Here is a 20,953-nt window from a genome sequence, read left to right as displayed (position 1 = left end):
TTTTTAAAGAAAATCACACTTTTCTTCATGGTGGCTGTACTAGTTTGCATTGCCAACAACAGTGTAAGAGGGTTCCCTTTTCTCCACACCCTCTCCAGCATTTATTGTTTGTAGACTTTTTGATGGCAGCCATTCTGACCAGCGTGTGATGGTACCTCATTGTGGTTTTGACTTGCAGAAATCAACTGTATAAAAAATTTATTTATTTATTTTTGGCTACATCAAGCCTTAGTTGTGGGAATCTTTCCTTGTGACTTGCCAGCTTAGTTGCCCAGTGGTGTGTGGGATCTTAATTCCCCAACCAGAGATGGAATCCACATCCCCTGCATTGGAAGGTGGATTTTTTTTTTTAAACAACAGATTTATTATATTACCAGTTTCCCTTGTGGCTCAGCTGGTAAAGAATCCACCTGCAGTACAGGAGACCTGGGTTCTATCCCTGGGTTGGGAAGATCCCCCTGGAGAAAGGAAAGGCTACCCACTTCCATATTCTGGCCTGGAGAATTCCATGGACTATATAGTCCATGGGGTCACAAAGAGTCAGACACAATTGAGCAATTTTCACTTTCACTTTATCATTTTACAACTCTGTAGGTCAGGAGACTGACACAGGTCTCCCTGGGCTAACATCAGGGTGTCAGATGGGCTGTCTTCCTTTCTGGAGGGTCTAGCGAGAATCTTGTTTTCCCACCTGGGTTCTTAGCCTAAGGAAGGGAAGAGGTATTCCTTACTTCCAGTCAGTTTCCCATTCATAGGCTTGCCCTTTACAGGTGTGCCCTAGAGGCGCCTAGCAGATTTCCTCAATCCATCAGCTCACCTATCAACACCTTTCCCCTGAACCATTAAATAGAACTATTGGGTAAGTAATAACACAACTGTTTTGTCTTTTCAAATCCTCTGCTCTCTGCCAAGATGGAGAAAGAAATGGCAACCCACTCCAGTATTCTTGCCTGGGAAATCCCATGGACAGAGGAGGTTGGCGGGCTACAGTCCATGGGACCACAAAGGGTCGGACACAGCCGAGAATAGGCACGTTCATGTTCAGAGACCAAGACCAATTAGGAAGTTTTTGTAGATGTCCAATTAGGAGATGAAATCAGCTGGATCTGTACATGATGCCCTTCCAGAGTAGCTCAGAAAGAAAAAAAGATTGTTTTCAGACAACTGCATAAGTAAGCGCTAACCTATTTTTGCAGACTGCTAAGTAATCTTGGCCAGATCTTTTGCTACCGTAACCATCATGCTATTAAATGGCAGAAGACTCATTTGCATAGTCTTATTTAAGTGTTACAAACTCTCAAGAGTAAGGGAAAGTATTTTTCACCTTCCAATAGGACATTAAGTTGAATAGGAAGATAAGATTGAGTCATTCTTGTTTCCTTGCTTGCTCACTGTTTATCTTCTTATGCGATGTAAATCCCAGGAGAACAGGCTTGAGAACATTGATTGATGGCTCTCCAGGGAAACAGTGCTTGTCCCAGAGTAGGCTCTTGGTGAATATATTCTGAGTAAATGAAAGACAGAAAGACAAAGTAAGGAAAAAGGAGGCAGAGGAAGAGAGAAATGAGGGGTGAAAGGGGGAAGGAAAGAAAGAAAAAAAAGGAAGGAAGGAAAAAGGAAGGGAGGGAGGAAAAGAAAGCCAGGCAGGAAGGGAAAGAGTGAGAGAGAAACAGAAAGAAATGATGGAATGTCCGGTAAAAGAAACCATCACATTGGACAGGGAATTAAGAGATTCAGTCTTTGTTCTAACTACTGTTTATTCAACACCTGTGCAGTGCTAAATGCTGAAGATGCTGCCCTTATGATATTGCCAATGTCGATGTCTGGGTTTGATTCTGCTATTCAGGAGCCTAGAGCACTGACAAGTCTACCTTAAGCTTAAACGGATGGTGGTTGGGGGGTGGGGGTGGGGTTGGGGGGTGGGCGGAGAGGATAAGATGACAACTAAAGCGCTTTTCAGATTCACCTGCTTTAAATCTTGGCTTCAGTCCCTCTTTCTCTTTTTGTTTGTTTTTAAAACCTTTATTTTTAATAGTCCCAAACTGGAAATAACTCAAAACACCCAACAACAGGTGAACAAAGAAGTGATGCGTTCACATAGTGGAATTCTATTCAGCAACTTTATTACTAACTTACTTAATGATTTTATTGGAGTGCAGTTGATTTACAATGTTGTTACTTTCAGATGTACAGCAAAGTGATTCAAATATATATGTGTGTACATACTCTTTTTCAGATTGTTTTTCCATCATAGGTTATTACAAGAGAGTGAGTACAGGTCCTTCTTGTTTATCTAGTTCATGTATAGCAGCATGTTTCTGTTCATCCCAAAATTATAATTTATCCTTCCCTCCCCCTTTTCCTTTTGGTAACCATAACTTTGTTTCTGTGAGTCTGTTTTATAAATAAGTTCATTTGTATCAATTTTTTTTCTTTACAATCTGCATATAAGGGATATAGTATGATATTTGTCTTTCCCACTTCACTTGGTAGGACAGTCTCGAGCTGCAATGCTCCCTCTTTTAGAGCGAGCAAAGAAACGTGAGAGCCGGCCACCTAAGACCGCGTCCTTGCCCTCTGGACAGAAATGGGACCACTCCCTCGAACTGGCTTTCTCAAAGAGCCAGAGAAATGCTAAACAGTAACCGATCTGGAGGACGAAAACACGGTGGCACTAATTGTTCACCTTCCTCCAGGTCCCGAGCGGAGGAGGCTGGCTCGGGGCTGCTCGGGCCAGCGCGCCGCCCGATCGTCTCTGGACTGAAGGTGAAGGGGAGGCGCCCAAGCCTCAGAGATGCTCTCCACACTCGGATGGGGCGGGTCTGCAAGTAATGCCAGGGGCCGGAGGAAGGCTCCCATTGGCTGAGGGCCGGTGACGGGAGGGGAACGGGGGCAGTATAAGGGAGGGGGTGTGCGTGCACCGTGTCAGTTTCGGAGTCCCTGGCGTCTCACCTCGGTGCGGCGGCGTCCACGGCGCGCCTCTGCCTAGGGCTATTTCCTCTCCTCTGCCCACCCGGCGCCCCGCAGCAGCCCCCAGCCCCCGGGCCCTTCCTGCCTTTCCTCCGCGGTCTTTAGAGCCGGGAGACTTTTCTGTCTCTTTTCTCTTCTTTCCTCTTTGTGGCTCCAAAAACCCATCGCGGCGAAGCTCCCGGCTCCGGAGGGAGTTCCACTTGCAGGGGAAGGGCGGCCTCCCGCGCAGCGCACCGGCCCCTCCGGCGACCCCACCGGCCGGCGCGCCCACCCCGCCTTCCCGCCCCGCCTTCCCGCCCCGCACCTGCCTTCGTTCGCCCGAGGAAGCCAGCCGAGAGTTCATTGATGCACCCATTCCAGTGGTGTAACGGTGAGTACCGGGCTTTGGAGGGGTGGGGGGAGCGGGGGCTCAAGGGACGCGGGGCTGGCTGGAGACGAGGATTGGAGGGGGGCGCCAGGTTTCAGATCGGAGGGCTCCTTCTCCCTCTCGAGCCAAGTTTTTACTGCAGTGGGACCGACGAGGAGGCGTCCTGGCGCTCAACTCGGCTCTGCACAGCGCGGAATTTGAAAGGCGGCGGGGGGGGCGGGGAGGGTGTGGAATCCAGGTTTCACTGCAGGGCGGAGAGGGATCTCTCGGGCGGGGGGGGGGGGTCGTGGGAGCCGAGGGGTTCCCGGCCTCTATGTGGCGGCTTAGCACTCATACCCGCCTCCCTCCTCGCCTTTGTGCGCTCAAACTTGCTCTTTGTTGTGGTCGTCGGCGGATAATTAAATCCGCGGTCGGGCTCGGATCTCCTAGAGGGAGCTCAAGTTCCTGGTCTGAAACTTCGCAGGCTATTTTAAATATGTATACAGTGCAGCGTGCAGGACGGGGCGTGGGGGCGGCTTCCCTTGCGCCTTTGTTAGCTTCGCACCGGCTGCTCGGGGGCTTTGTGCCCGGGGATGACGCCGGATTAATGAGCGTGCCTTTATTGGATTGATAAAGCCGTGTAGATATTCTGGCGCCCGGCTACCCTTGAATGCAGGGCTTGCCTGGGGATCTGTACAAGCTCCTGTGCCTCGGTGGTGTCCGCGCCTCCAGACCCAGTCTCCCCTCCCTCCCCAGCCTGGTTGATGCTAAATGCACCTCACATTTAGGCTTTTTAGCAGTTTCCGTGACTACAGGTTGGGCTTAGGGCTGATTCCTTGTCCCGGCTACCTGAAGAGACGCCCTTCTAAGCGGGTTAGTTCAAAACTTTGGCTGCTAATACCCTCCAGTGACCCTGGGATCTTGACTGCCTTGTTCTAAAGCTTGGAGAGTTTCTGGAGAAAGAGGGGAAGGGCGGGCAGGGGCCGGGGGCAGGGAGAAAGAAGCAGCTGGCCTTATCTCTGAGTTAGGGTAGGCTGGCTAGTTAGTGGGGGGGCGGGGGCGCGGGAAGAAATCCATTCTTGAGAGCAGACTCTTGCCAGATCTTGCATTAATTATTTCAAGAGGCTTTTGTTTTAAGGCAGGGTTTGGGCAGCCTGTGTATGAGGGGCTCCCATCCCCCTCTTCCTCTAGCTGGTAGGATCTAATTTCCTGAAAATGAACCTAGCTGTGTGTGTGATCGGAGACATAGCTGGAGTGGGGGCGGGGGTGGGGTGGGGGAGGACAGTGACCCCCCACATCTGGGAAAGATTCCCGTTGGCTGGGAAAGAGCAGCATTTCCCAGATCCCCTGGTCGTTCTTGGCCAGCCCTTCTCTTGACGTCACTCCAGCTCCCAGCCCGCGAGCTGGGGGATGAGACATTCTGATGTCAAGGCTTTCATAGGTCGAGGGAAACAATGGAACAGACTTCAGGAGAAGAACCAAGGTAGCTAGCTGTCAGTGAACAGTAGCCCTGTTTCTGGGCCACCCCCTTTCATAGATTTTTAGACCAGCAGAGCACTTGCTGCTTCATCTTTCCACTTTTTAAAACATGTATTTATTTTTTGTTGATTTATAGTTGACTTGGGCTTCCCAGGTGACTCAGTTGTAAAGAATCACCCTGCCAATGCAGGAGACATGTGTGTGATCCCCGGATCAAGAAGATTCCCCTGGAGAAGGAAATGGCAACCCACTCCAGTATTCTTGGCTGGAGAGTTCCATGGATAATGGAGCCTGGCGGGCTACAGTCCATGGGGTCGCAAAAGAGTTGGACACGGCTCAGCGACTAAACAACAACACAGTTGACTTACTATGTTGTGTTTCTTTTTACTTCTTAAAGTGATGGAGAAAGGACTGTTCTCTGACTCCAGGGAAGAAGCAATCCCTCCCCAAACACCTTTGTGATAATTCTTTCCTTATAAGTTTAGAGAAAAAGCTACACCACTGTCAGCTTTTAACCCAGTGTATTTTTTGTCTACTTCTTTGATCAGAATGCAAGCAAATGGGCCATCTCCTCTTAGCCATGAAGCTCTTCTCACCCACACCTCTTTATCATAGAAAGTCCCAACTCGCTGACTCAATCCTGGAAAGTGAAAGTGAAGTCACTCAGTCATGTCCGACTCTTTGCGACCCCACGGACTGTAGCCTACCAAGCTCCTCCATCCATAGGATTCTCCAGGCAAGAATACTGGAGTGGGTTGCCATTTTCTTCTCCAGGGGATCTTCCCAACCCAGGGATCGAACCCGAGTTTCCCGCATTGGAGGCAGGCGCTTTAACCGCTGAGCCACCAGGGAAGCCCATGACTCAATCCTGGAGCCCCAGAAAGCCTCTTGGCAAGATCAGATCAATAAACTGATTCACTGCCGAGGCCAGAGTGCCTTCAGAGTGCATACATGCAAACCCTCTGCGTTATCTATGGTTATTGCCATGCAAGGGAACCAAATGAGGTTCTTTGGGACCCTATGGATGCCAGGATACAGCTGAGGAAAGGTACATGGTGGAATTTCCCTGGTGATCCAGTGGTCAACAGTTTGACTTCCAATGCAGTGGGTGTGAGTTCAGTCCCTGTCAAGGAACTGAGATCCCACTTGCCTCCTAGCCAAAAAAAACAAAACATAAAAGCAATACTGTAACAAATTTCAGTGAAGACTCTTAAAAAAATAAAAAAGGTACATGGAGAATCAAGGCAGATGGAGGATTAGACTCTTACAGCATCAGCTGTTGATGAGACAGGGCCAGGGGAGACGTGCCTGGTGGGGAAGAAGCCTCTTTGTCATGGAGGACAGAGTTACCTGGAAGATAATCCCAAACACCGTTTTCCAGAGTAGACAGAAAGTTGTTCCTGCCTGGTCAGTCCACTATGGTGTCTTCATGGAAAAATCAATCTCCTTTGGCCCACAGAGATCACATATTTGAGTGGAAGTGAAGAGGTGGTGAAAACTTTCTAACCCATGCCAGAGGCTAAGAAGCAGGGGTTTAGCAAAGTTTAGTAGCTAATTAATTTTTCCCCAACTTGAACCCAAAAGTCTCTCTGGACAAGAACTACTTTTACTTTTTGTTTTCCCACAATGTCTAGATCAGTGTATAAGTCAAGCCAGCAAGCAGTACTTGTTGGTTGACTGGTCACCTGTCAGCTGAGGGCAGTTTCTGGGCAATTTTCCCAAACTTCAGTTTCCTTACTTTGAAGCGGGAGCTTTTGCCAAGAGGACTAGGTCGCCTTGAGAAAAATCAGGAATTACTTATCTGTTAACCAGTTACTGAAAGAAAGCCAAACGTGAGGGTAAGTGAAGTCGCTCAGTCGTGTCCTACTCTTTGCGACCCCATGGGCTGTAGCCTATCAGGCTCCTCCATCCATGGGATTCTCCAGGCAAGAATGCTGGAGTGGGTTGCCATTTCAGTCAAAGTACAAAAGTTTGCTATCCTCAGACCTAGGAGTGCTCAGGCTGGTTAGAACTCTGTCTCTGATCTCAGAATTGTATGTTGGTGCTCCGTCGCTCAGTCATGTCCGACTCTTTGCGCCCCATGGACTGCAGCATGCCAGGCTTCCCTGTCCATCACTATCTCCCTGAGTTTGCTCAGATTCTTGTCCGTTAAATGGATGATGCCATCCAACCATCTCATCAGTCACACATCTACTATGTACCACACTTTCCACGATGGAAATCTTTGTGTCTGTCTTCTTCCCTAGACTGTAATATCATCTAGTCTTTCCTTTTTTCTTCAGTGTCTGTCATGGTACGTGTCATGTAACCAGTGTTTAATGCACGTTTGAGTTAAATGAAGCTGATTCTAGGAACCGTAGGGTAACCTACGACAGTCAACTGAGAGTGCTGGAGCCAGAGCACGTGATACAGGCTGTGAGCGCTATAGAATTCGAGCTGGGGTCTGGCGGGGGGAGGGGAGGGTGACTATCACAAAGACCAGCCTTGGGGGACTTTGGGAAGAGAGAGAGAGTTTCAGGCAGAGAAGCTGCATGAGCAAAAGTTTGGAGGCAGGTGAAGACAGGGTTGGGCAAGAAATAGAGAGGAGACTCGCTCACCTTGGGTGATGCTGGGGGACACCGAGTTGAGGAGGAAGAGAGAGGACCCAGCGCATTCTTGTTTGGGAGGACTAGAAGCCCGAGTTTGGTAGATCATAGTAGAAAAACGGAGTGGGAGGATATGCCAGACATGTGGGCTAAATTAGAGAAGGGACTAGACATCAATTAATAGGGACTTGGAGTAGAACTGGGCTCCAAGTGTGTTTGGAATAGAGACTTGGCAGGAGAGTTGGCATACAGTCTGAAAGAGGTTTGGAGAGGGCTTGTTATATTGGTCACTAGATTGATCTCGGGGATGAAGAGGGTGGAGATGTGTGAGGTCAGAGATGACTCCGGTCTTTCAAGTCTTCTGCGGAGTTGGGGTCGCTGCTCTAATTATGGTATAGCATTCCAAAGTATATTAATGGCTCCTAACCACAATGTCAGGAAAGCACAGGAACCCGTATTGAAGGCCTGAGTCCTCCTCCCCGCTCTCCCCACCCACCGGCCCCTCCATGGCTTGCGAGATCTTCGTCCCCACCTCCCCACTCCCCTCACCCCCACCAGGGACTGAACCTGTGCCCTCAGCAGTGACAGTGCAGAGTGCTAACCACTCAACTGCCAGGGAAGTCCCCATAGGTCTTTGAAGCCAGGCCTTCTTAGCTGTTTGACTGTTCGTGTTATTTAATGATTGAATCTTTTTTTTCAAACCCTGCGGAGAGGGCGGGGAGAGTACATTGCATGGTGATGGTATTACGAAGGTTCAGTTGGTAGCATGAGATGTGTTTGGCTGGTAGTGTGTGTAAGGGCTTCCCAGGTAGCTCATCGGTAAAGAATCTGCCTGCCAGTGCAGGAAACTCAAGACCTTTGATCCCTGAGTCGGGAAGATCCCTGGAGAGGGAAATGGCAACCCAGCATTCTTGCCTGGAGAATCCCATGGACAGAGGAGCCTGGCATGCTACAGTCCGTAGAGTTGCACAGTTGGAAACAACTGAGTGAATGAGTGCACGTGCGCACACGCACACACACACACACACACACACACACAAATGTATGGTGAAGTCTAGCCTTCCTGTCCCAACACTTTCTGAAATCCAAGACTCTGAGGCTTACCTTTCAGATCACTGATATTTGCCTGCTAGCAAGAAAAACCACTCACCTGATTTATGGTTAATTCCTTTTTCTTTTTCCCCCCTTAAAACCATAATAGACAGTGTTCTACCCTCAGGACCAATGGTCCCATGAAGTAGCTCCAGGATTGATTTTTCCAGCCCCTTGACAGACAACATCTTTCATTCCTCCTCTTTCCTTGTCTTCTCTGCCACCAGCTTTATGTTGAACTTCCCTCTTACCAGCTGTAACTTGGCTTCCACCATTCCAAATGCTTTGGAGAGATGTGACCCAAGAAAGGAAAATCTTGTCTTTATAGCAGACGTTCTTCTCTTTGTTTTTCTTCAGCCAGAACCTAATCTTGTGCCTTTGTTGGTGTTGTCATTTAGTCTCTGTGACCCCATGGACTGTAGCCCACCAGGTTCCTCTGTTCATGGGATTTCCCAGGCAAGGATACTGGAGTGGGTTGCCATTTCCCTCTCTTCTCCAGGGGATCTTCCCTACCCAAGGATCGAACCCCCATCTCCTTCTTTAACAAGCGGAGTCTTACCGCTGAGCCACCAGGGAAGCCCAATCACATACCTATCCCAGCACCAAACCCTGGCAAAAGCAAGGTGATTGTCACGTTCAGATCAATCAAGATTTACTTCTGAGTCACGTGAATGAAGCTTCTAGAGGCCACCTGTGCTTCCCACACTGAAGGGACCTTGTTAAAACGTAGATTCTGATTTGCTTTGATGGCGGCTGGCCTGAGATTCTGTGTTCTACAAGCTCTGGGGACGCCACTGCCATTAGCAGACCGCATGGTGAGGCTTTGAGTAGAAAAGGGGAGGGTGGCCAGGAAAAGTGAGCAGTGGCTCCCCCTCCCCCACCCCCGCCACATTCTGGAACGCGGGCCCAGACTCAGAGTGAACAATTTCTATTCTGGTCTGGGTGCAGCCTGGCTTCTGGAGCAGGTGGCTTAATAATGACAAATGGCCTTTGCAACTTCGCTTTGCAATTTACAAAGCATATTTCTTACACCATAGTCTTGGGTTGCCTCTGCACTTTGCTTGTTTTCCTGTGACAAAGGGGAGCTTTTCAGCAAGGTAATTTCTCAAAGGTCGCGTAGCTAGGGAGAGGTGGGATTGGAGCCCAGATGGATGTTTCCTCACCTGAGGCTCTTCGTCTTGCTAGTGCACCCTAGGGGCTTCTACCAGACTGAAGTGAGTTTTCTCTTTCCACTCATTGCCCGATTCCTTGATCCCCTAGAAGGAGGTGCAGGTTGAAGTATCATGTGTAGGCTCCTGTTTCCTAGATTGATTAAATCATTTACCCCAGACCATGTCACTAGTGTTGGGACGAGGTTGTAAATGTAAGTCCCTGGAATGTAAATTGGTGCACCCAGTGTGGAAAACAGTGTAGAGGTTCCTTAAAAAACTCAAAGTAGAACTGCCACGTAATCTCACAGTCCCCCTTCTGGGTATTTACCCCCCAAAAAACATGCATTCAAAAAGATAGTTGCACCCCAGTGTTCACAGCAGCACTACTGACAGGAGCCAGGACATGGACGAAGCCTGAATGTTCACCAACACATGAATGGATAAAGAAGGTGTGGTTCACACACACACACACACACACACACACACACACACAGAGACACACAGAGAGACATACACACACACATACATAGAGACATGCACACACACGCACACACAGAGAGATACACATGTGCACACACACATACACACACATATACACACTGAGAGATACACACATACACAATACACACACACACATACACAGAGACATATACACAATACACACACACACATACACAGAGACATATACACAATACACACACACACATACACATACACAGAAACATACACACATACACAACACACACATACACACACTGAGAGATACATACACAATACACACACATACATACACAGAGACATACACACACACACACACATATACACACATACACAGAGATATACACACACAGAGAGAGACACACAGAGAGACATACATACACACATACATACATAGAGACATGCACACACATGCACACACAGAGAGATACACACATGCACACATACATACACACATACATACACAGAGACATACACACACATACATACACACACACACACACAGGATATTGGGTTGGTCCAAAAGTTCATTTGGGTTTTTCCATACAATGTTTCAGGAAATACCCAAATGAACTCTTTGGCCAATCCAATATAATCATGGAAAACTACTCAGCCCTAAAAAGAGAAGAATGAAATAATGCTCTTTGCAGCAACCTAGATGGACCTAGAGATTATCATACTAAGTGCAGTGAGAAAGACAGATACCATACAGTATCACTTATATGTGGAATCTAAAATATGACACAGCTTGTTTACAAAACAGAAACAGACACACAGACATAGAAACATAGAAAACAAGCTTACAGTTCCCAAAGGAGAAAAGGAATGAGGGAGGGGTAAATTAAGAGTTTGGGATTAACAGATACCAACCACTGTGTATAAAATAAATAGCAAGGACCTACTGCAAAGCACAGGGAACTGTATTCAATGTTCTATAATAAGCCATCGTGGAAAACAATATGAATAAGAATACATATACGTATATGGATATCTGAATCACTTTGCTGAACATCCGCAGTGAACACAACATTATAAATCAGTTATGCTTCAGTTAGAAAAAAGTAAGTCCCTGAGTCAGAGGCTTGCATTTCTCGCTGCATCCTTGCTCACGAAGAGTGGCATCAGCCTCGGTAGTAAATTTCCCACTGTCGTCACACTTGTCCTCTCCTGTTCTCTGCAGGGTGTTTCTGTGGCCTGGGACTGGTGAGCACCAACAAGTCCTGCTCAATGCCTCCCATCAGTTTCCAAGACCTTCCCCTCAACATCTACATGGTCATCTTTGGCACGGGCATCTTCGTCTTCATGCTGAGCCTCATCTTCTGCTGCTATTTTATCAGGTGGGTGGCTCACTGTCTGACCTGGGGTCCCGGGGAGGGGGAGGTCCAGGAGGTGGCGGCCACAGGTAGGGTGAACCGAACGAGCCTCCTATTGCAGTCACCAGCCTCCAGCTGGGGCTCGTTGCTTTGAGGACAAGACTTGGCTTGCCGTTAGCTGGGCCCCTGAGGCCTGCTGTTTCTATTTCCATCAGCCTATCAAGTTGTCCAGCGCATACAAGGTCAGCATGGATCAGCCTGCATCCCGCCTGCTGGCCAGTTCCTCTCATGTTGCCTAGAATGACTAAGTAATATCATCAGTGGACCCTCACCATCTCTCTCCACCCACTCACACCCTCTGGGTGGCCAGGGCTAAGGGGGTATCATTCCATCAGTGGCATGACCCTCTGCCCTCCTGGGGAATCCTGTTATCATCCTTCCAGATGCTAATATTAGCAAGCTGGTGTCTGCAGAGCTGCCTGTTTGTACTGCCTTTTACATTTGAAGGAATAAAAACTGAAAACCATCACTTCTTATCGCATAGGGGTCCAGGGAAGGATTGGAGCTTAGCAGGGCGAGCCAAGCTCCAGGAACTGTTTTCTTTGCTTCTAGACAAGGGAATTGGTGGCTATCTTCTATCAAAAATGTAGGGCATGCCTGGTATTCAGGGTGGAAAATACAGTAGTGTTTCTGAACTAGGGCACCCTATGGGTATTAACAATTCCTCATTGTATGGGCCTGTCCTGTGCACTGGGGAACATTGCACACCCCTGACCAGTAGGATGTCATGGTTCCTTGAGCCATTGTGATAAAACCAAGCCACACGCCCACACACAGACACACACACAAGCATATGATTACCCAGTGCCTGGGTAGACGGACATAAGCTGGGGTGTCTAGTATCTGATCAGATCATCTAAACAGATTAAATTAAGATGAAGGCCAAAGGAGTTTGCATTCCCCACAGAGATATCCTGGTGAGTTTGAGTGGCTTGCCTGGTGGGAGGCTAGGAGTTAGCAGACGCTTGTTCAGATTCCTCAGGCCGAGGAGCCCCTTCTTAAGAAGGGGAAGTGCCCTGGGGCCCTGCTCTCCTTTGCTTCTTATCCACTGCCTCAGCCCTCCTTCTTTTCTCCAGACTTTAAAAAGTCCCCGGGACTGAAATTTTCCACTTAGAAGGCTTTTTGCAGAGAAGGTAGTGGTTTATTTTCCCCTCTTGTACCACTGAGTCTGAAATTTGCATCTCATTAGTAAAGTGAGGGTGTGGGTAGATTTCCGGTATCTCAACACCCCCTTCCACACCCGCCCGCCCCTTTCCCCCAGCTGAAGTTTTCTTCCTCAAACTTTTCGTCTTCCTGACCAACAACCACCTCGCTCTCCGCATATGAAGCAATGTATGCAACTCCGCCGAGACGGAAGATGGAGGCATACCCAAGATTTATGTGCGATGCTGGCAGGAGGCTGTAAAACCAGGCTGTGTGTGGCCCCTACACACACACAGACGCATGCATGCACATCCCTGCCAGGCTGCAGAGGTGGTCAAGAGAGGAAATTCTACAAAATCACTCTGAGCCAGTAGGTGGGAGACCCAGCTTCGTTTCCCAGTTCTGCCACTAATAGGTGTGATTTTGGGGTTTAAGCTCCTCTTTGCCCAGGACTTCCTGGTGTGCCAGGCACCGTGCTGACCACCTTGTGAAATGTTCATCTTCCTTAGTCCTCAGAACTGCCCTCCAGTTTCACTATTAGTCTGCTTCGTAAATGAGGAAACTTGTGCTCAGGCGGTTAAAGAGCTGCCTGAAGTCCTGTATCTGGAAAGATGGTGAGATGGGCTTGTCTGATGACGGTTAGTGAGGGTCTTTTGGATTCCGGATGTTGGCCTTCCCAGATTCTTATTCCTTGAACGGGATCATCTGGGGCTCCCGTGGCCACCCACTCGCAGCCAGACACCGTGGTGGTACAGAAGAATGGGCTGGGAGCTCTGGGTACGGCAGGTTTATTTATTTATTTTTGCTTGGTTGGAGTTGGTGACCACCTGATACCAGAAGATTTCCCCCTACTGTGGGGCTGCTTGGCACCACCTGTTTTCCTTCTGCAGTCATCTGCCCCTTCGCCACCCTGCCCTCTGTCCTGCAGCCCAAAGCTGGTGTGACCCTGGCGTCTCATGGTTCCTCAGCCTTGCTGGTATGTGGTAGCCTGGGAGCACCTATATATAGAAAGACACACAAGCACAGAAGCCACTTCCTCTGCCTGTGTCTCGGTTTCCTCCTCAGCCAAAATAGGCCTGTGACCCGGCCCGGCGCCCCCCCCCCCCGCCCCGCCCCCAACCTGCTGAGCTCATCGGCCAAACTCCCCCTCGCTCAGTCTTCCCTGACCTGCCCCCCCCACCCGCCAGGAGCTGATCTCTGCCCTACACAGGATGGAAGGGGCCCCGTGAAGTACAAATCGGGCAGGAAAGAAACAACTCTTTGCAGGACTTGCCCGCATTGTTTGTTGCAAAAGGGGAAAAGCCAGGAAGCGCCCACTGGCAGTGACTTGAAATGGGCTCATTGAATTCAGGGTATTTTTAGCTGCTTTGCTCACCCCAGCAGCTGAGAAGGCCACCTGTCCCGAGTTGTTGGCACTCCCTCCCTGCTGGCCCAAGATCTCTGCTTTTTTGCTCTCGTTTTCCTTGCAACCCTTTTGGCCCTGTTTCATCCCAACCTCTACCTTCCTGATATGGAAATCTACAGGCAGAGTGAATCTAGAGCATGACTCTGAAGCCTTCAATGTTCCAGTTGATGGTCCTGGACTCTCACAGTCAGCTTCTGGAGAATCCTTGGATAAGACCATTAAATGGAGCCAGACAGACAGAAGGGCCCTCCAGCGTCTTATGACAGAGCAAGCAGAAAGGCACTGCGCGTACTGCCTAAGTGTAGGCATGCTGCAGGCGAAGTAGGCGAGGCTCCGGAGATGTGACATCCCCTCTTTCTGAGCCAGGAAGCCGGCAGGCTCCTCGCCACTTCCTTATTCACTCTGTACATACCAGCTAAAAGAGCAGCAGTCTCTCCCGCAGAAGGCAGCTCTGGGCAGCCTGACAACAAGAGCATGCTTCTTCTTCCCCAGATGAACCCAGTGTCAGGCAGGTGGCCCTTGATCATTTAAGTGCATCCTTCCCTGCCCCTCTCATTTAGAAGTGGGGACACAGATGCAGGTGTGTACAGGAACGTGTGCAGGTAGGGGTGGAACAGTGGGAGCTCTGGTTATACCCTCAGCCTGTCCCTCCAAGGACCAGAAACCCCCCTGCCCATGAGGGCGGAGGTGAGGGTCGGGGGGCAGGCAGCGGCGGTGCTGCCTTGCCCTCAGCCCTGAGGCAGAGGGACACTGGCCCCACCTGTCCCCTGACCTCCTGTTAGGAGCCGTGGAGGTGGAGGCAGCCGGATCTTATCTGCCCCCAGGCTGTGCACCAGGCTTTCTGCATCCTCCTTTGCTCTGGTTCCAGCATCTCTGCGTTGCTCTTGGAGCATCTTACCTTGTGCCCTCCCTTCAATTAAGGCTAGTGATCAAAGATTCTCTTCCTCTAACAGATCAGCTTTTTTTTTTTTTTTTCATAAAATGCCAGCTATTACAGGCTTTGCGAGTCATATGATATCTGTCTGAACCACCCAGCCCTTCTGTACAGAAGCAGTCATAAAGTATAAGTGTGGCTGTGCTCCAGTAAAATTTTATGGCAAGCACTGAAAGTTGATTTTCATATAATTTCCACATGGCATGAAATATTCTTTCAATTCCTGCTTTCAGCCATTTATGAGTAAGCACAGTTCTGTAACCAACAAGGCCAGCACACAGAACTCTGCTCAGTGTAACGTGGCAGCCTGGATGGGAGGGGAGTTTGGGGGAGAATGGATCCATGGATATGTATGGCTGAGTCCCTGCGCAGTCCACCTGAAACTATCACAACATTTGTTTGTTAATCTGCTATACTCCATGACAAACTAAAAAGTTTAGTTTTATAAAAAAGAAAAAGTACAGAGCTTCCCTGGTGGCTCAGTGGTAAAGAACCTACGTGCCAGTGCAGAAGACACGGGTTTGGTCCCTGAGCCGGGAAGTTCCCACATGCCGTGGAGCAGCTAAGTCTGTGCACCGCAACTACTGAGTCTGTGCTCTAGAGCCCAAGAGCCACAACTACTGAATCCACGTGCTACAGTTGCTGAAGCCCACGCACGCCAGAGCCCATGCTCCACAACAGGAGAAGCCTGAGCATCCAAGCGAAGAGTAGCCCCCGCTTTCCCGCAACTAGATAAAAGCCCTCGAGCAGCAACAGAGCACAGCCAAAAATTAAATAAGTAAAAGTATATGTATAGGAAAGAACACTTCTTCACTTCTGGGCCTTATGAAACAAATTGTTAGCTGGCTTTGACCCTCAGGAAACCATGATTGCCTGCCCTGGTCATAACCTGGTGGTTCTCTGGTGTCTTCTTCCAATAACACAAATCTTTGGTAGAAATGATTCCTGGGAGAGGAAACTCTATCTGGTCCCCAGGTATAGGAGACCATAGAGCTCCCTGCACAGTTCAGAAGGTTTCTCTCACTGAAAATAAAACAGCAAAAAAAAAAAAGTTATCAGTGTATCATCTTGGTCTCGGCCATTGGCACAGTAAGCCATTCAGAAAGTTGGTGGCTTGTTGATTGAAAGGGTGTTTCCCAAAACCCCATCCTATGCCCAGGAGCAGGGTGTGTGCCCCCTGAATGTGAGGCTGGCCACAGCTTGTGGTAAAGAGCTAGGGCTGTGTCGTCAGGTCGACTTTGGTGAGAATCCAGGCTCTGCTGCCAGGCAGCTCTGAAGTTTGGGCAAGTTACTTAGCTTCTTTGGACTCCGTGTTCCTTGTCTGCCAAGAAGCACGTCTCTCCCTCTGGAAGGTGTTTGAAATCGATGAGCACGGATATGGATCTATATCGCTAGATATCAGATATGGATCTATAGCGGTAGAGATCGACGCCTAGGAAATCCCCCATCACAGTTATGCTACTGCCGTTAGTAACGGCATGTTCTGGCCATTGTGTTCTGGCCATTGAGAGTCCGGCTGTATGCAGGCCACCAGCTTGAAACAAAAAGAGGAAAACAAAGAAGGGATTGCCTGTGTTGCCCTGGTGCTGTGAAGGGGGAAGCGTGTGCTCTGCCTCTAGAATACTTGTGATCTCCGGGTGGAAAATTCCCCAGGCTCAACAGATGTTCTCCTGCTGCCCGGGCTTGGTGGAAATAGCCCTCTTAAGAGTGTCTACCTTCTGGGACTTCCCTGGAAGTTGAGTGGTTAGGGCTCCTTGCTTTCGCTGCTGAAGGGGGCAGGTTCGTCCCTGGTCAGGAACTAAGATCCCACAAACCACGTGGTATGACCAAAAAAAACAAAAACAAAACTAACTTTTGCACACTCAGCAAGCAGATGGTTGATCTGTCTGGTTGGGGAGGCCAAAGGAGGTGGCCTGCCAGGAAGGAAGGTGAATGAACTTTTAGGGTGTTCTGTCAGAACCCCCACCCCCAGTTGAGGGCAGGTGACAGTGAGTTTTGAGGCAGTCTGAGTCCTTACCCCACGCTGGTGACCTGCAAAGACTTCTATGCATATTCCATGTCTACGGGACGCATCTCCCCACCCCCAGAAGGAAGTCCCAAGCCACCGGCCTGTCTCCTGCTCTGAATGGCTGTTTGTGCAAAGACATAATGACTTCTTCTCTTCCCTCTTTCTTGCTCCCCCCAGCAAACTCCGGAACCAGGCACAGAGCGAACGATATGGATATAAAGAGGTAAATAAAGTCCTCATTTGGTCCTGAGACCTCTCCCCACTCCACCACTACTAGCCCAGATAGAGATGGCCAGGGGAGGTGGAGGGAACAGGGAGGGAGCAAGATGAAGCTGGCCTGTTCTCCCCTCGTGCCTAGGGAGAGCGAGGGGCTCCCTAGGCGGAGCTGGGGGCCCCCTTCCTCGGCTGATACCACCTGGCCCCATGTTTGGTTTCTTCTGACCCCAGGTCTCCCCTCTTTTTTCCCAGGTGGTGCTTAAAGGAGATGCCAAGAAGTTGCAGTTATACGGGGTGAGTGCCCTGGGGCAGCACACGGGGTGCCCATCGGGTAAGGCAAACCTTCTCCAGGCCTGAAGACCTTTTTAGGAACCTTCTTAGTCCCTGCCTGCCGGTCTCCTTGGGCCAAATTGAAGACACATCCCAGGAGGTGATCAATATGCAGAATCTGTTATGTCTGGGACTGGCACAGGCAGAAAACAAAGTGGGTCACCAAAGGGTTTGGGTACATGGTGACCTGTGACCCCAGGAAGCCTGCTAGACGTAATCTTAACAGGGAGGGCAGTCTGACCACCCCGGCCAGACTTCACTAACTTTCCCTGCTCAGTACCCCCATCTGGGTCCGAAAGGGGTCCCCTTTGTGTGTGCTCTGTCCTGGCGACTGTGGGTCTGACATGCGGGTCCAGCCCTCTAGTTCACCCCTGTTCCCCTCCATTCCCCTGCACCCCATCACACCCGCTTTCTGGGGTCCCTCAACTCCCAACTCTTTTAGGACTAGACCGTTTCTTCTTCCTTTCCCACCTGTGCATTTGGGGTCACCTAACTCATGTCCCAAGACTTCTGTCCATAACCACAGGCACTCATGCAGAGAGCGTGTGTGTGGTTGTCTGTGTGTGGGAAGAATCACAGGTTCCATCACGCACAAGACTAGCCTGGATACGGCCTCATTTCATCTGTCTCTTTGGGGTCCATGGTCATGATGTCCCCAAGTTCTGATGTTTCTTAAGCTCTCCTCCAGAGGAGGAAATTCAGCTGGGATTGAGGGGCTAATATACTAGGATGCAAGGCTGGCTTTAAAGAATGGAAACTATACGCCAGACCTCCTCCTTACCTCTAGTTATGGATAAGTGCCCCCTGGTCGAAAGTCCTCGGCTAGAAAGACTATTTAAAAAAGGATGAAATAATGCTATTCACAGTAACGTGGGTGGACCTAGAGATTGTCATGGTAAGTGAAGTCAGACAGAAAGAGATAAATACCATGTGATAACACTTACATGTGGAATGTAAAATATGGCACAAATGAACTTATCTACGAAAGAAAAACAGACTCATAGACACAGAGGACAGATTTGTTGTTGCCAAGGGAAAGAGGGGTAGAGAGGGGCGGATTGAGAGTTGGGATTAGTAGATGCAAACTGTTATATGTAGGTTGGATAAACAACGAAGTTGTATTATATAGCACCGGGAACTATATTCAGTATGCTAAAATAAACCATAATGGAAAAGAATATGAAAAATAACATGAGTCACTCTGCTGCACAACAGAAATTAACACATTAATAACAATTAAATGCTTTTTATCTGTATTCTCTGGCTTGGGAGCCACTAGCCACACTGTGGTTGTTGAGCACTTAAAATGTGGCTGCCGTGACCGAGGAACTAACCATTTAATTTCATCTACTTGGGTCAGTTTAAACCTGAAGCAGTCCGCCGTGGATGGTGGCTGCCACACGTGTCAGGGTTAGTCCTCTCTTGGGTGCAGATGGGGTGATGTGACTGAGGATTCGGGGGGGAGGCTCTTGCCCGTCTCCTCTCACACGGCTCTCTCTTCCCACAGCAGACCTGTGCCGTCTGTCTGGAAGACTTCAAGGGCAAGGACGAGCTAGGTGTGCTCCCGTGCCAACACGCCTTTCACCGCAAGTAAGTGTCCAGGTGCCTTGGAGCAAAGAAAGCAGGGAACATCTTCTAGAGGGGGGCTTCCCAGGCGATACAGTGGTAAAGAACCTGCCTGCCAAGAAGGAGACTTGGGTTCAATCCCTGGGTGGGGAAGATCCCCTGGAGAAGGACATGGCAACCCACTGCAGTTTTCTTGCCTGGAGAGTCCCGTGATTGGAGGACCCTGGCGGGCTACAGTCCGTGGGGTCGCAGAGTTGGACATGACTTGGAAACGGAACAATAACAACAGTCTTCTAGAGGCTGAAGTCCCTGCCCTTCCCACACACCCCTTGCTGATGCCCTGCATCCTGTCTGCATACCAGGCAAGCCGGAAGGGCTAGACCAGGGCAGGGATGGAGAGGTTCTTGTCTTGAGAAGCAGCGGGGCTCTATGAAGGGGCAGCTGGAGCATGCTGGTATCTTCTTCTTAGGGAGTAACAGGTCGGTTTTTGCCCGCAGGTGTCTGGTGAAGTGGCTGGAGGTGCGCTGTGTCTGCCCCATGTGTAACAAGCCCATTGCTGGCCCTTCCGAGGCCTCCCAGAGCATCGGGATCCTATTGGATGAGCTGGTGTGAGCGCTGCCTCTGTACCAGGCTTGCAGGAGACCTCTAGCTTCGTGGGTGCCTGGTCTTTCCTCGCATCCACGGTGAACAAGACTGGCGGGTGGTGAGGGTCCCGGTCACCTGGAGGGGAGGGGATGCCGGGCTGGTCTTCCACCGTCAGGGTGAGACCAGACTCGCCCACTTCTGCCTCCCAAAGCCTTCCTCCCTGTTACCCCGTGCCGATGGCCTTGCCTTGCCGGGACCGGACTCTGCCTGCATTGTCCCTGCTCTGGGAACAGAAATCTACTCCTGTTTGGCCAAGAACTTGGAGCTCACCCTGCCTTGAGGGTTTCCCCAAGGAGGATGAGCTGCCCTGACCTCGAAGAAGGGGTGCGATGAGCTGTGCCCTGCCTGTGATCCCCCTCACCTCCTTGCCACAACTTCCCGAGGAAGGTTAGAAGGCAAGGGAGGAAAGACGGAGGAACCAGGTGCCTCCAGTAGAAGCCAAGGAGGCTCTGTAGGAAATCGGAAAGTGCGTGGACGTGCAGAAGAGTCGATGTTTACACGGGACCTGCAGAAACAAAGGCTGGCCGGCCGGCCGGCCTGCTGACTACAGCGGGGGTGGGGGGTGCTGGGGGGCAGCCCCAGCCCTCTCTTAGCATCTGAGGTGCTTAATCCATTTACTGTTCCTCGGTTGATCTCAGAGCTTCCTATTCCATGTTGGGGTTTGAGCGCCCCTCCCCACCCCTCCCAGAGGAAGGGCTTTTTCTACACCCAGGTGGATTCCCCAAGGTGTTTTTTTTTTTTTTTTTTTTCTTTTCTAAAGGAGCAAAAAAGGGCCTGGGGATGAGGGGCTGTCTGAAGGTTAAGGTTGCGACGGACACCCTCTTTTCCTTTGTAAATAGTATTTTTATACTTCATCCTCACCATCTCAGGCTTTATACATGGAATCCCCCAAATGGAAGGACTGGGGGCTTTCTCTGTTCCTCCCCTCAAGTGGGTGAGGGTGGGAAAAAGGTATGTATTTAAAGAAAATTAAATTTAATAACAAGTTTCTCTAACCTCTTGCCTGTGGTTGTGGCTTGTCTGTTGGCCCTTTGCTTCCAACAGAGGGAACAGAATCCTCCAGCAGCGTCTTCCTGCTTCCCCTGTGCTCAGAGCAGACGGCACACAGAGGTTCCTAATCCTTGCCAAGGAGAATTGGTATTAGGTTAGTATCTGTCTGCACTTCCCAGGTGGCTCTGTGGTAAAGAATCTGCCTGCCAATGCAGGAGAGAT

At 49.8% G+C, this 20,953-nt stretch overlaps 1 protein-coding gene across 2 annotated transcripts; it reads left to right on the top strand.

Annotated features, from left to right (window-relative positions):
• Nucleotides 1-2,423: 2,423 nt before the first annotated feature.
• Nucleotides 2,424-20,736, top strand: RNF122 (ring finger protein 122). 2 transcript variants are annotated; one of them, XM_040242919.1, is made up of 6 exons: nucleotides 2,424-3,340; nucleotides 11,302-11,458; nucleotides 17,162-17,207; nucleotides 17,453-17,494; nucleotides 19,041-19,120; nucleotides 19,594-20,736. In XM_040242919.1, the coding sequence occupies exons 1-6, from the start codon at nucleotides 3,316-3,318 to the stop codon at nucleotides 19,706-19,708; spliced, it is 465 nt and encodes a 154-aa protein (XP_040098853.1). In that variant the 5' UTR covers nucleotides 2,424-3,315; the 3' UTR covers nucleotides 19,709-20,736. The 2 variants fall into 2 exon arrangements, with proteins under 2 accessions (XP_040098853.1, XP_040098852.1); XM_040242918.1 differs by having other exon boundaries at nucleotides 2,430-3,340; nucleotides 19,038-19,120.
• The last annotated feature ends 217 nt before the right edge of the window (nucleotides 20,737-20,953 follow it).

The sequence above is a fragment of the Oryx dammah genome, unplaced genomic scaffold, assembly GCF_014754425.2.
Source record: "Oryx dammah isolate SB20612 unplaced genomic scaffold, SCBI_Odam_1.1 HiC_scaffold_7, whole genome shotgun sequence".
Classification (NCBI taxonomy): domain Eukaryota; kingdom Metazoa; phylum Chordata; class Mammalia; order Artiodactyla; family Bovidae; genus Oryx; species Oryx dammah.
Note: the sequence above shows the minus strand (reverse complement) of the source record. Positions and strands in the feature narration are given on the sequence as shown.